General features: G+C 40.4%; 1 protein-coding gene across 8 annotated transcripts in view; it reads left to right on the plus strand.

Moving 5' to 3' along the window:
* The window catches only part of CCDC170 (coiled-coil domain containing 170), a 98,279-nt gene that overhangs the window by 63,426 nt on the left and 21,623 nt on the right, over window positions 1-13,230 (plus strand). For all 8 annotated transcript variants that reach the window (XR_012031785.1, XM_072827979.1, XM_072827963.1 and 5 more), the window contains one exon: window positions 6,750-6,950. Coding sequence is in view for 7 of the 8 variants with exons in the window: in XM_072827979.1 (XP_072684080.1) it covers window positions 6,750-6,950 (201 nt within the window). In the remaining variant the exon portion in view is untranslated. The remainder of the gene's footprint in view (window positions 1-6,749; window positions 6,951-13,230) is intronic.

Genomic DNA, 13,230 nt, shown 5'->3' on the forward strand with positions numbered 1-13,230 from the left:
CACGTATATGACTGAAGATTGTAGAATTTTGTTATCTCGTTTATACTATTAATAATGCTTCTTTACTCTATAGCTTTGCTTAGCGGAGTCAACTTCAGCCTGACTCCGCTTAAATGACCATCAAATCCAAATTATTGAAGTCCTAATTAATGAGTTTTTAAAGTAAATAATACCCAATTCAATAATACCCAAGTAAATTATACCCAATGGTATAATTCCATTGTGATCAATTTCTTCTGTGAGTTCATGCTGGTTTGAAGGAGAAATTGTTTTTTTTTTTCTCTCTCTCTTTTGATGTTTCTAATATACCCAGAGCAACCACTCACTCAGAGTTTGGGATTGCATTTGACAATTTTCTTTAATGATCAAACATTTTAAATTCTCTTTAAAAATTCTCTGAAATTTGGGGTGCCTGGGTGGCGCAGTTGGTTAAATGTCCAGCTTTTGGTTTCGGCTCAGGTCGTGATCTCTGGATCATGAGATTTAGCCCTGCATGGGGCTTCCCACTCAGCACAGAGTCTGCTTAAGTCTCACTTTCTCTCTTGCTCTCTCTCTCTCTCTCACCCCCCGCCCCTCCCCTCATGTGTGCGCACATGCACATGCTCTCAAATAAATAAATCTTTAAAAATTTTTTCCCAAAATTCATGTATATTCTTAGGAGCAACCCAAGTGACCCCTTGACTAGCAGTTGATGTACTTCAATCGCTAATGGTTCTTTACCATTTCGTTTTATTGCTTCCCTCTTCTGTTTTCCCAAAATTATTTTAATTCAGCATGTGAAACATGGCACAAAATTGTCAGCATGATGTATGTGTTTATTTTCTAAAGCAAAATGATGTAAATTGGTTAAGCTGGCTACGCCTCCCCCAGCCCCCCATAAAAATCAGAATGATTCAGAGTCTTTTTAGTGTCTTTGTGTGCCTTTTCTACCATGTAATTTTTTTCAATAGCTCTTCTCACTATTTAAAAGCCTGAAATCAAGCATATAGCTGAGGTCTTGTGTGACTCATCTTCAAGTGAAATCAGGAGAAAATGGATTTCATATATTGTCTGAGAAATGTTTCTGCAGAATGGGAGCTCTACAGATGGATGAACCTGTTTGTTGAGGAGGCTGTGCACCCCTGCCAGCTGTCATGGTTAAACGCACACCCAGCTGTTGAGTAATGCCCATGGGAATGCCCAAGGCTGAGTTTAAGCTGGGCCTGGCAAATTCGTGGCTTCAGGTCAACTCCTACTTTCTGAACCTTGCTATTCTTGTTTACCTAGTTGCTACTCATTGTGATTCCTATGTTTGCAATTCTCAGAATTCGGACACCACCCAGACTTTTTCAGTTGGTTTTTTCTGCTTAGAGCAAAACCACATTCTCTTTTTAAAAGCTTTACTAGATCTTAGCACTATTGACATTTCAGGTTGGATGATCCTTTGTCAGGGTCCCATTCTGTACATTGTACGCTATTTAGCAGCATCTCTGGCATCTACCCACTAGGTATCAGTAGCACCACTTTTCCCCTCATTTATGACAACCAAAGATGTCTCCAGATAAATGTCCTCAGACAGTAGAATTGCTCCCACTTGGAAACCACTTTTTTCGAGGAATGTCCTACTGTTAGGTTCCTAGCAATTTTAAATGAGCATAGATGTTATTTAGCCTTGAAATTCCAGTACATTTTGTAACAGGTGTTTTTGAAATGATGATGTCTTGCACAATGACAGAAAGTTGCGACATTTTAGTGTGCAATTGAGGCAAACATTTTTGTCTTCCTTTTAGATATCTCCTAATTGGCTAATTCTCTGGATGAGAAATGATTATGTACAGAAAATACATGGCCATGATTGATTTCTATGTCATTTCCTACGTTAAAGAATTCATACAAGCTCACAAATGTTTATCTACATGGCTCTTTTGTTCTTCTTTAGGCACACATAGGGCTTTATTTCCCCCACTGGAGTGTTTCTTGGTCCAGTGGCTCTGTGGGAGCTCTAGGGAGCCAGCCTGATGCCCTAAAGGACCAGAGATGTGTTCCACCTCCTCCCCCTGCTTCCCTCGTTTGTTCTGATCATTCTGCTATGTTCTTAATCCTTCAATACCAGCTTTGGTGGACTCCCACTGACATTTCATTGCTCCAATTTATGTTACGTGGTCACACCTGGCTACAGGAGCATTTGGGAGAGTGAAAAGGTAGAGATTTTGGCTCTCCTACCATCTACAGTGTAGTAATTTCCTAGGATGGCCATAACAAAGTCCCACTTACTTACTTGGTGGCTTACACAATAGAAGTGTATTGTCTCCCAGTTCTGGAGGCTACAATTCTAAAATCATGGTGTCAGCTGGATTGGTTCCTTCTGAGCCTGTGAGAGAGAATCTGTTCCAGGCCCCTTGCCTAGCTTCTGGTAGCCTTAGGTATCCTTGGCTTATGGGTGGCATTCTCTATCTTCACATTATTTCCCTTCCATTTGTGTGTGTCTTTGTGTCCAAATTTTTCCTTTTGTATAAGGACCCCAGTCGTATTGCATTAGGGCCCAGCCCTGTAAAGACTCTATTTCCAAATAAGGTCACATTCTGAGGTACTGGGGGACTTGAACGTACCTCTTTTTTGGAGGACCCCATTTAATCTGTAATAAAAGTTGACATGCACAAAGATGAAGGGAGTAGGGATAGCATGTCACATGTCAGTAGGGTTGGCCATATAAACTGGTATGAAGGAAGGAGAATTTGATTGATGTTTTATTCCTGGGTTCTGACAACATATTTTATATATTTCCTAAGTAAAAATTACAGCTTGAATAATAAAAGACTTTTATGTCTAAAAGGCACTGGTTCTTAAGTGACCCAAGTGGCTCTTCCCTCCATTTAGAGTTCTTATGCTTCCATTTGGCTTAATTTTAGGACAAAAGTGCCTTTCTCGTGAAATTGACAACTACTTGTCCTTGGGAAGTGAATTCTTTTAGGACATTATGACTTGACTTCCAAAAACCAGTCTACTTGTTTTTTTTTTTTTTCTTTTTTTAAGATTTTATTTATTCATGAGACACAGAGAGAGTGGCAGAGACAGGCAGAAGGAGAAGCAGGCTTCTCGCAGGGAGCCTGATACGGGACTTGATCCCCAGACCAGGATCACGCCCTTAGCTGAAGGCAGACACTCAACCCATGAGCCACCCAGGTGTCCCAAGTCAGCTTGTTTTTGAAATGTGATTTACTTCAGTGTCTTTTTTGTTTTTTAAAAAATGAAGTATGTTTTCTTTATTATAATTCCCCTCCCTGCCTTACATCGCTAGTATTGAAATCCTTTACATATTTTGTCCCATGGAATATCAGGGATGTATTAACAGATGATACTGAGAAAAAGAAGAAAAATAAAAGGAAAGAAAGAAAAGGTTACTGTCCTTTGGAGTTTTTGGTGTGAAAAACACAATGCAAAAACAACGCAACGTGTTTTGGCACGACTTGTATGTTAACCCAGGCACTGACATTTGATGTTCCCAAGGACGAAGTCAGATTGGAATGTTAATTTATTTGAATAAATTTATGTAAATTTATCTCTGAAAAAACATGCTGTGATATTACACGTACTGAGACCTAAATAAGCTTAGTGCTGGGATGCATAGAAAATGAAGAGCGTCTCAGCTGTTTGCTCTTCTCTGGACACCAGAATCTTGGCAGAGCAGTTTGTAGATTCTGCACTGTTCAGCCATCCCCATACTGGTGGTTTTAAAAGTTATACTCTGCTGAGTCTTCAGGTTTTGTGGAACACTCTTGGGTCCACACAGAGTGAGGATACAGGAAGAACCCTTCATCTTTGATTTAGCACATTGTCCCTTATTTGTCACTGCTCATTTGTTTTTACTTGAAAAACAGGCTCTCTAGGCTGTAAATGGTTTGAGAAACCTGACATAGGACAATTCCTGAAGGGCCCCTTTAACTCCCTATGACAAAAGCATAGGATTGACTGAACCAGCATACTGGCATAGTAATGCTGATGATAAAAAGGGATGCAGTGTGTTGAATTCAATTGGGTGTAAAATACTGTGCTACTCAAATGATCTAAATTATCATCTGATCAAAAAAAATTATAATCTGATCATCATGGCAAAGACACAGTTTCAGAGAGGTGATTTACTTGCTTCAGTTAACATGCTGGTGAGTAGTAGAGTGGGAAGGAACTCTAGACTGGGATTATCTGACTCCAAAGACACCATGCTGCAGTCTGGTCTCCATCGAGACATCTTTTCTCTTCAGGGTCATTACCACTTTCTTAGCCTAACTTCCTGCAGGTGCCTAATGGGTCATCTTCTTAATGGAGTCTTTACTGATCAGTTTCTATGATAGGCACTGCTTTCCTCAGGGAAGGTCCTTTGCGTGTGGATAGTGGTGCAGTGGTCACACGGTCCTCTGTCTCTCTAGCTGAGGCTCCCTGTGTCTCTTTTTTCTTTGGTCTCATTCTCTTTGTTAGGTTGGCTGTGAGATACGAGAAGTATTGAAGGACCTTCAGGTGGAAAGACTCACTTCCTCCTCGTGGAATATGAAACCACATTTCCTACTGTGCAGAATCACGGGCCATACCTTGTGTAACATAACATCATTAAACAGTCCCCTGGACCCCAAGACAGTATCTTGGGAGTGTTTTTTGATGGCTGTTGTTTTGTAGGTTACTTTGTATATTGTACCAAGACAAGCACATCTTTCTCTTGCAATAAGATCATATCTGTTATTAGGAAGTGCGAACAGTGGGAAATACGACATGAGGGTTCTCTGAGGCTCATATTCTGTAATTAAATTAGAAATTTCCTTGGAGAATATAATTCCTTGGATGTGATGCTAACAGCTTGCCATCAAATATTTTATTTCAAGCCCCAACAGAAGTGTAGAATTAATTGAGTTATAGGCCTGGGAACTTGAGAGCCATAGAAGCACAGGATTAGAGCATTTAGAGATCCAGTAGTATACCATTCCTGATTGGAGCACTTCAGTTCACTCCATAACACTGTTAACACATGGTTGGCCAGTTCCTACCATCTATGGTGACTGGGAGTCCACTAGCTGACATGGGAAGATGCTTAAAATAATGAGGTAAACACAGACATAAAATTGCAAATATAGTATCTTAACTCTGTCTTAACAGTGCATAAATACTTTTTTTTTTTAGGGTGGGAGGGAAAGAGAGAGGAAAGGGAGACAGAGAATCTTTTTTTTTTTTTTTTTGAGACAGAGAATCTTAAGCATGGATCCTCACAACCCTGAGATCATGACCTGAGCTGAAATCAAGTCAGATACTTAACCAACTGAACCACCCAGGCACCCTATTTGAAAACATTAATAGTTGTTGCTTCTGGGTGGAGATTATTATATTTTTGTTTATAGTTTTTTTTATCCTTAATGAATCTTTTATAGTGGCCATGTATTACTTTGTAATTATAGGGACCAGGAGAAATTCTTCCTTATATTGAAGTGGAATCATTTCTCTGATTTCTGTCTGTTGGTCCTTAACTTAAGCTCTGAGGGCAACTCAGAACAAACCTTATTGTTCTTCCATATAATAGCCTTTCAAAATATTTGAGGATGGCTTGAGTGTTTTCTTGCTTTTAAAAATGGTTACTGATAGGGTGCCTGGCTGACTTAGTTGGGAGAGTGTGCAGGTCTTGATATCAGGGTCATGAGTTTAAGCCCCACACTGGACATGGAGCTTACTTAAAAAAGAAAAATGGTTACTGATAGGTAATCAGAATTTTTTTGAAACTGAAATTGTAAACCTGAAACCATCAAGATATTTCAATTTTTGTAAGAATGGTCCTGAGTATTATGTAAATATCTACTTTTTTTCTTTTCCTCTTTTGAAACAAACCACCAAAACAAAACAAATTTTATCACCCCAAACTGGTGTTTGTATTGAATTCAGTGTTTCATAAAAACTGGATTTGGTAGAATCAATTCTCATGAGTATTCTCAGAGTGTACCTGAGATCTTTGGTAAACTAATGTTCTTCATTAAGGGAAGATGAGTACAAAAGAGAAACTTCAGGAAAAGATGGAAGCATTGGGCAAGGTAGGGGTGTGTGAAGAGGATTGGGACTTTTAATGGAGAAACTGTGATTTCATTTTGTAGGAAAGGAGGTAGTAATCAGATTCTCCTGCCTTCTTGTATGTAGAGTCGCTGTATTAAATTTGACCTTTCAAGTGCTAAAATGATAATATCACTACATAAATACGCGGCTCAGAGGTAGCACCACTGAAGTTTGGTGCGTGAATAACCAATATTCAATGGAAACTGAAAAGGCTTGAAAAATATCTTTATGCATTTGAATTCCTGATAAGTTTACTATCAGAATGAACTCACTGTATAACCTTTAATACAGTATATATGGTGGAAGATTTTTTTCTGGAGAATGACACTTACATGGGTTTAAAAGCACTTTCTGTCTGAACTTCTTATTCTAGCTAAGCTTTGAAACTCTTAAATTAATGGCAGTTTAGGAGTAAGTAAATATTATCCATAAATATTTATCGAGTAACCTGTTTAAGAAATTATATAAAAATCAAAAATACCAATAAAATATTTTGTTAGATAATGAATGCAGATTTCTTTCAAGGAGAGGCAAATACAGCTATCACATTACCTGTTTTTTATTAAAATTTTACAAAGAATCTGGAAGTTGGTGTTATAAATAGTTATGTTGCTTGGTCTGAGCACTAGATTTTAACACTTTGTTGCATCTAAAACAAGGCTTATCCTTGTCTTTTTCTTTGTTTCCAGATGGTCTCCCAGCTTGAAGCCCGAATATCTGAGCTTGTTGAACAGTTGGGAAATGAGTCTGGGTTTCACCAGAAAGCTCTACAGAGAGCCCAGAAAGCAGAAAACAAGTTGGAGGTTCTTCAGGGTCAGCTGACACACCTGGAGGGAGAGCTGGTTTCTGGAGATGTTTTGCGAGATAACTTGAATTTTGAGAAACAAAAAGTAATAACCTGAGGGTACATCCATGGGTAGAAAACATCTGTTGCATTGTAAAATTTTACCTGAACTATTCTAAATTTATAGTACTTTAGTAGAATGGTTACATCTGAGTAATGAGTAAATGTCAAGGAACAACAGATATTGTCTTGGGGTGTCTTCCTATTATTGGGGTCTTTCTTGAGTCAAAATAATCCAGTTAAAACTCAGCAGATATTTGTTGCTTATTCTATATGAGACCCTGAAGGTCTGAGGGCTGATGTATGAATAACACAGAGTTCTTGATCATTAAAGGCTCATAATTCAATAGAGACAGACATATTAGTAGTTTGCTGTGACTATAAAGCTGTATGTGTTGTAAGATGTATTGATTGATGAAATGCTATAGGAACTCAGTGAAGGGATTGAATACTTCTGGATAAGAGGAGGATTTACAGGAGAGAGAATAATGAAGTTCATCTTTGAAGAAGTAGGATTTTAGTGGGGGGAGGGAGCAGATTCTGAAGGGCAAATTGTTTGAGCAAAGGAATGAAAGCCTGTAGGTGCATAGTACAGTCAGTCCAGAGCGACTGTTCCAGTTTGGCTGCAGCACAGCACTCTTCATGGGGCTGTGGCAGGAGAGAAGGCAAGAATGGTTTGGATTATGAAGATTCTTTATTCTCTGCTTTGTAAGTGACTTTGAGCATTGTGATGTTTTAGAAAGTTGGCGTGATGTCACTGTGAGGCTGAAAGTGCAAACTTTCAGACTCAGAAATGCTAATGGTGCAAACCCAGTGGGTGAGAAGGAGAGGAGAATGAGAAGAGGACGGATCCCCATGTATTTGACCATGGGAAGATATTCTATGGCCTTCAAGAGGCAGTTCTAGGGATAGAAGGAGAGGGAGGAACAGACAGCTTGCTGAGCAGGGAGCCCTACTGGACTCAGGGCTCGAGACCTAAGTTGAAGGCAGGCATGTAACCGACTGAGCCACCCAGGCACACCTGTAGAAGTAGATTCTTATGAAGTTTGGTGACCAGAGAAAAAGAGGCATTAGCAGGAGGACCAAAGAAAGATTTTATTGGATGGAACAGGAAGGTACATATTTGTGGGTCACAGGAGTCTTCAGGGGAAGAAAAAGACAAATGAGATTTCATTTGGCATGAAAAGTGCTCTTAAGTTAAAAAATTTGTACTCTGGAAACTCATTCATTCTCATTTTTGTGTACTTAAAAAAGTTGAGGAAGCATCATGCCTGCATTGAGGGTTGGGAAAAGACGCAACACATATACCTTATACGAGGCAAAGATGCGTAAGGAGTCTGTAGAAAATCCTAGTCTCAGTGGATGAGACAGGTAAATGAGGACATAATAATTAATTGATGGAGATAGGCATACAATTCAACAGGAGCTTGGATAAAGTTTCCTATTTGTGTGTGTGATGAAGTAAGCCCTCTTCACACAGGAGGCGGCATTCACGAGAGGCTATATTTTTTATTTCATTTTTTAAAAGATTCTATTTATTTATTCATGAGAGACACAGAGCGAGAGGCAGAGACATAGGCAGAGGGAGAAGCAGGCTTCCCATAGGGAGCCTGATGCAGGACCCAATTCTGGATCCCGGGATCATGACCTGAGCCGAAGACAGCCACCCAACTGCTGAGCCACCCAGGTGTCCCTCACGAGAGGCTTTAAAGAAGGAGTAGGACTTTGTCAGGCAGAAGAGGTAGGGAAGAGGTTCAAGGTACAGGGAACAGTAGGAGGGATAAAGGAACAGAGGGGTGACAGGGTGCTTGGGAGATTGAACACGATACATGATGAGGCCAGAGGCATGAGGTAGCTCTAGAGGCCTGAGGTATGGAGGGATAACTGGAATATGGAAGGCTAATTAATTACCCAAGGCTTTATCCTATGAGTGATGAGATGCCATAGAAAGTTTTTGAGTAAAAGAAAGGTTTCTCTGAGGGTCTAGAGACTAAAGGTAGGGAGCCCAGCTGGGGGATTCTTAGAACTGCAGAATAGAAGATAATAACTATTTGGACCAAATAGTGGTTTTATGAATGAAGGAGTAGATTTGAGAACTTTGGGAGGATGAAGGCTACCTGAAAAAGGTGTGTTGGTTAAAATATTGAGTTTGAAAGGACACGTTGCATCTGAATACGATATGTTAAACTGGAAGAAGTCTGACTGATGGACTGTCCACCTAGATGTTCCATGAACACCTTGCACTAAACATTTTCCAAATGGAAGTGATCACTTCTCCACAAATTTGTCCCCTCCTGCCTCAGTGATGATGAGGTAATCTGCCTCCAGTTGCTGGAGCTGACAGCCCCAGAGTCATCCTTAGTGCTTTCCTCTTTTTAACCAATTCCTAAACACTATAAATTTCTTCTTAATGTATCTCACATACTCCCTCACCCCCACTGTATATTTATACACTGTGTATTTGCAGTGCTTTGATTCCAAGCATTATGATCACTTCCATGGGCTACAGAAACAACCTTCTAACAGCTCCCCACTGCTGCTGGGGAGGGCTCAATAAGATGTATGTCTCATCTTACCTTTCTCCATCTTAAAACTGGCCAGGGGCTCTCTGTGGTTCTCAGGTTCAGCTACAGATTCCTTTGTTCCATGGCTGAGCATTCTGTGACCTGACCAGTTTGCCTCTTCAGGCTGCCCATCACCTGCCATCTCTCCAGCCCACGATGGCAAACTCAAGGCCTCTGAGAATCATCGGGCCCTGCAAGGGTGTGTGGTGATTGAGTCCAAAGATATCCACATTCAAATTTGTAAAAAATACTTTCCTGGCAAAAAAAAAAAAAAAAAAAAAGAGAGAGAGAGAGAGAGAGCCCCTATAGCATTACATATTGCATGTTGCTATTCTTTCTGAGAAAATGTCCTTCTTATCTTCTTCAACTGTGGCTGTCCCTTGATGATGTGGCTCCAGTATCACTTCCTCTGGGAGTCCTGTAGACTTGGTTCTCCTTTGGGACGCCTGGGTGGCGTGGTTGAGCGTCTGCCTTCAGCCCAGTGTGTGATCCTAGAGTCCCGGGATCGAGTCCTGCATCTGGCTCCCTGTATAGAGCCTACTCTCTCTGCCTATGTCTCTGTGTCTCTCATGAATAAATAAATAAAATCTTTTTTTTAAAGATTTATTTATTTATTTATGAAACAGAGAGAGGGGGGAGCGGGGCAGAGACACAGGCAGAGGGAGAAGCAGGCTCCATGCCGGGAGCTGGATGATGGGGGACTCGATCCCATGACTCCAGGATCGCGCCTTGGTCCAAAGGCAGGCGCCAAACCGCTGAGCCACCCAGGGATCCCCAATAAATAAAATCTTAAAAAAAAAGAGAGAGAGTCTTGGTTCTCCTTCAGGCAACACACACCTATGTCTATCACAGCACTTTGCCAACTTAAGTCTTCAGTTTCCTTTATGATTTATTTATTTATTTATGGGGGGGGCAGATCGTGAGCATGTGTGTTCGGGGGGAGATGCAGAAGGAGAGGGAGAGGGGGTCTTGAGCAGACTCTGTGCTCAGCGTGGAGCCTGTGGTGGGACACAGTTTCACAACCCTGAGATCACCATGGAGTGGAAGCCAAGAGTCAGACACTTAACTGACTGAGCCACTCAGGCCCTCCCCCACATCTTGTATTCAGTTTTTAATTGTTTTTCTCTAGTCAACTCCAAGATTCTTGAGGCCAGGGGAAATATTTGTTTTCTAAGTTTCTCCAGCACTAAGGGGGAAGGGTCAATAAATGGTATTTAAATTATGAAGAAACAGGGCAGCCCCGGTGGCTCAGTGGTTTAGCACCACCTTTGGCCCGGGGTGTGATCCTGGAGACCTGGGATCGAGTCCCGTGTCGGGCTCCCTGCATGGAGCCTGCTTCTCCCTCTGCCTGTGTCTCTGTATCTCTCTGTGCTGTCATGAATAAATAAATAAAAATAAATAAATTATGAAGAAACATAAAAGGCAGGAATTTTAGGTAGATTGATGTCTCTTTCCTGTTTTTTTTCATAGAAATGACTCATTAATTTTAATTGAGATTGTGTCAAAAGAACTCTCAGTTATGAAAGCAAATTATGTAAACAGATTCCATCCTGGTGAATAGTCTGTAGATAACTGTAAACTGAAAAAGCTAAGTTGTACAGAGTTTAGATTTAGATACAGATGATTGAAGTTCACACTGAATAGAATATATTTATCCTAATCTGTGACTCAAAGAAACAAGATGTACAGTAAATCCTTCTAGTAACCCTAGCTTTCTAGGCACAGCCAAGATCCTTGAAATAGGATCTTGTTCTGTGGGGTGTTGGCTTGGACCTTTCTTTATCCTTTTTTGCCTCTTATAGATCCTTGGATGCTAAGTGGATGGGTCACATATAGACATAGCAAAAAAGGCTTTATACCTCCACGTGAAAGGTACTGATTCTATTTTATTTATAAAACAAACAATAGTAGTTATTTTCCCTTCATTCATACATATTAGAAATGAGTAATTCCAAGGGCACCTGGGTGGCTCAGTCTGTTAAGCATCTGACTCTTGCTTTCAGTTCAGGTCATGATCTCAGGGTCATGAGTTGGAGCCCTGCACTGGGCTCTGCACTGGATATGGATCCTGCTTAGGTTTCTGTCTCTCCCCCTCTCTCTGCCTCCACCTCAACTTATATATGGGCTCTCTCCCTCTCTTAAGGAAAAAAAAAAGAAAATAAATGAGTAATTCCAAGGGGAGAGCTAAGAGCATTAAGAAGTAATAAACTGATAACGTGGAAACAAAAGCAACCTGTGGTCTTGTAGCACAACACAGGAGCCCATGGTCTTATAACACAACACAGTAACCTGCATCTGGTAGCACAGAAAATAAACAATATTTGCCATGGCTGTGCCTCTCGAAGAAGAGATTAAATTTTAAATATGCCATTCAGCAAAATTTGAAAATACAATTTCATCTCATCTTGATGCCTAAAAGTATAGATAGTTCTGGGCTTCACACTGGCATGCTTTAGTCATCAAGAAATTATACTTATTTAAACATATAAATGCCTCAAAAATGCCAGATAGATGAGGATTTACTGCAATGAGAGGAAAGCTCAAAGAACCCAAATCATGAAGTGATGATACAGAAAACTCATTGATTGGTTCACTCATCCAGTAAGCACTTAAGAAGCATTCCTCTGTCTGATATGGCCAGATAAACCACAGAAATCAAATGGAGGACCCCAAAAATACTGGTTTGAAGGGATACATGCACTCTGGTGTTTATAGCAGCGCTATCAACAATACCCAAAATATGGAAAGAGCCCAAATGTCCACTGACTAGTGAGTGGGTAAAGAAGATGTGGGGAGGGGAGTGTGTGTGTGTGTGTGTGTAGATAATTAAACATGGATGGAACTAGAGAGTATTATGCAAATAAGTCAGAAAAGACAAATACCAAATGATTTCACTCATATGTGGAATTTAAGAAACAAATGAACATAAAGGGGGGGGAAGAGAGACAAACCATCAAACAGGCTCTTAATTATAGAAAACAAACTGAGGACTGCTGGAAGGGAGATGGTTGAGGGTGGGCTAGATGGGTGATGGGCATTACAGAGGGCACTTGTGATGAGCACTGGGTGCTGTACGTAAGTGATGAATCACTAAATCTTACACCTGAAACTAATATTACACTATATGTTAACTAACGAATTTAAAGAAAAACTTGGAAGAAGAAAAAAGGAAATCAAGTGGATAAAGATCCTAGAACAGTTTTGTAATGCTAACCTATTAAATTATGAACCTTGACTTCCTCAATACAGCTCTATTTTATGGTGGTGTTCCTTAAAGTGTGATACATTAAAGATTCTTAAAGACATTTTCTTTGGTATAGGATTTTAACTTAAAAAAGCAAAAATGTTGTCCACGTGTGTTTTTATGGAGAGCTTTGATTTTGGAGTGATCTGTAGAACCCAAGGAAAGTACAGTGGTGACTGTTGTCATTTTTTTTTTCACATTTGAGGCCAGAGTCCACTTAGGTGAGAAAAATTGCCTTGGAAGATTTGTGGGTGAGGAGATCCCAGGGGCTGGATTAACCTGGAGAGGCATAGTGACAGCAGCAAGTAGCCTAAACAGAGATGTGTAGATGTAGTCAGGGCAGTGCCAGAAGAGTGTGTAATGTTAGCTTGAACATCAAGATCGCCGACTAGGAGAGTCAAGTGAATTTGGACAAGAAGCAGGACATGGAAGTGGCAGGATGTTGAGGCTTTCATTACCAAACACTGGGGTCAGGAGCTAAGCTACGTGCTGGGTTTAATGAGACCAGTCTGTAAGCT

Source organism: Canis lupus, chromosome 1 (genome assembly GCF_048164855.1).
Source record: "Canis lupus baileyi chromosome 1, mCanLup2.hap1, whole genome shotgun sequence".
In the NCBI taxonomy this organism is placed as follows: domain Eukaryota; kingdom Metazoa; phylum Chordata; class Mammalia; order Carnivora; family Canidae; genus Canis; species Canis lupus.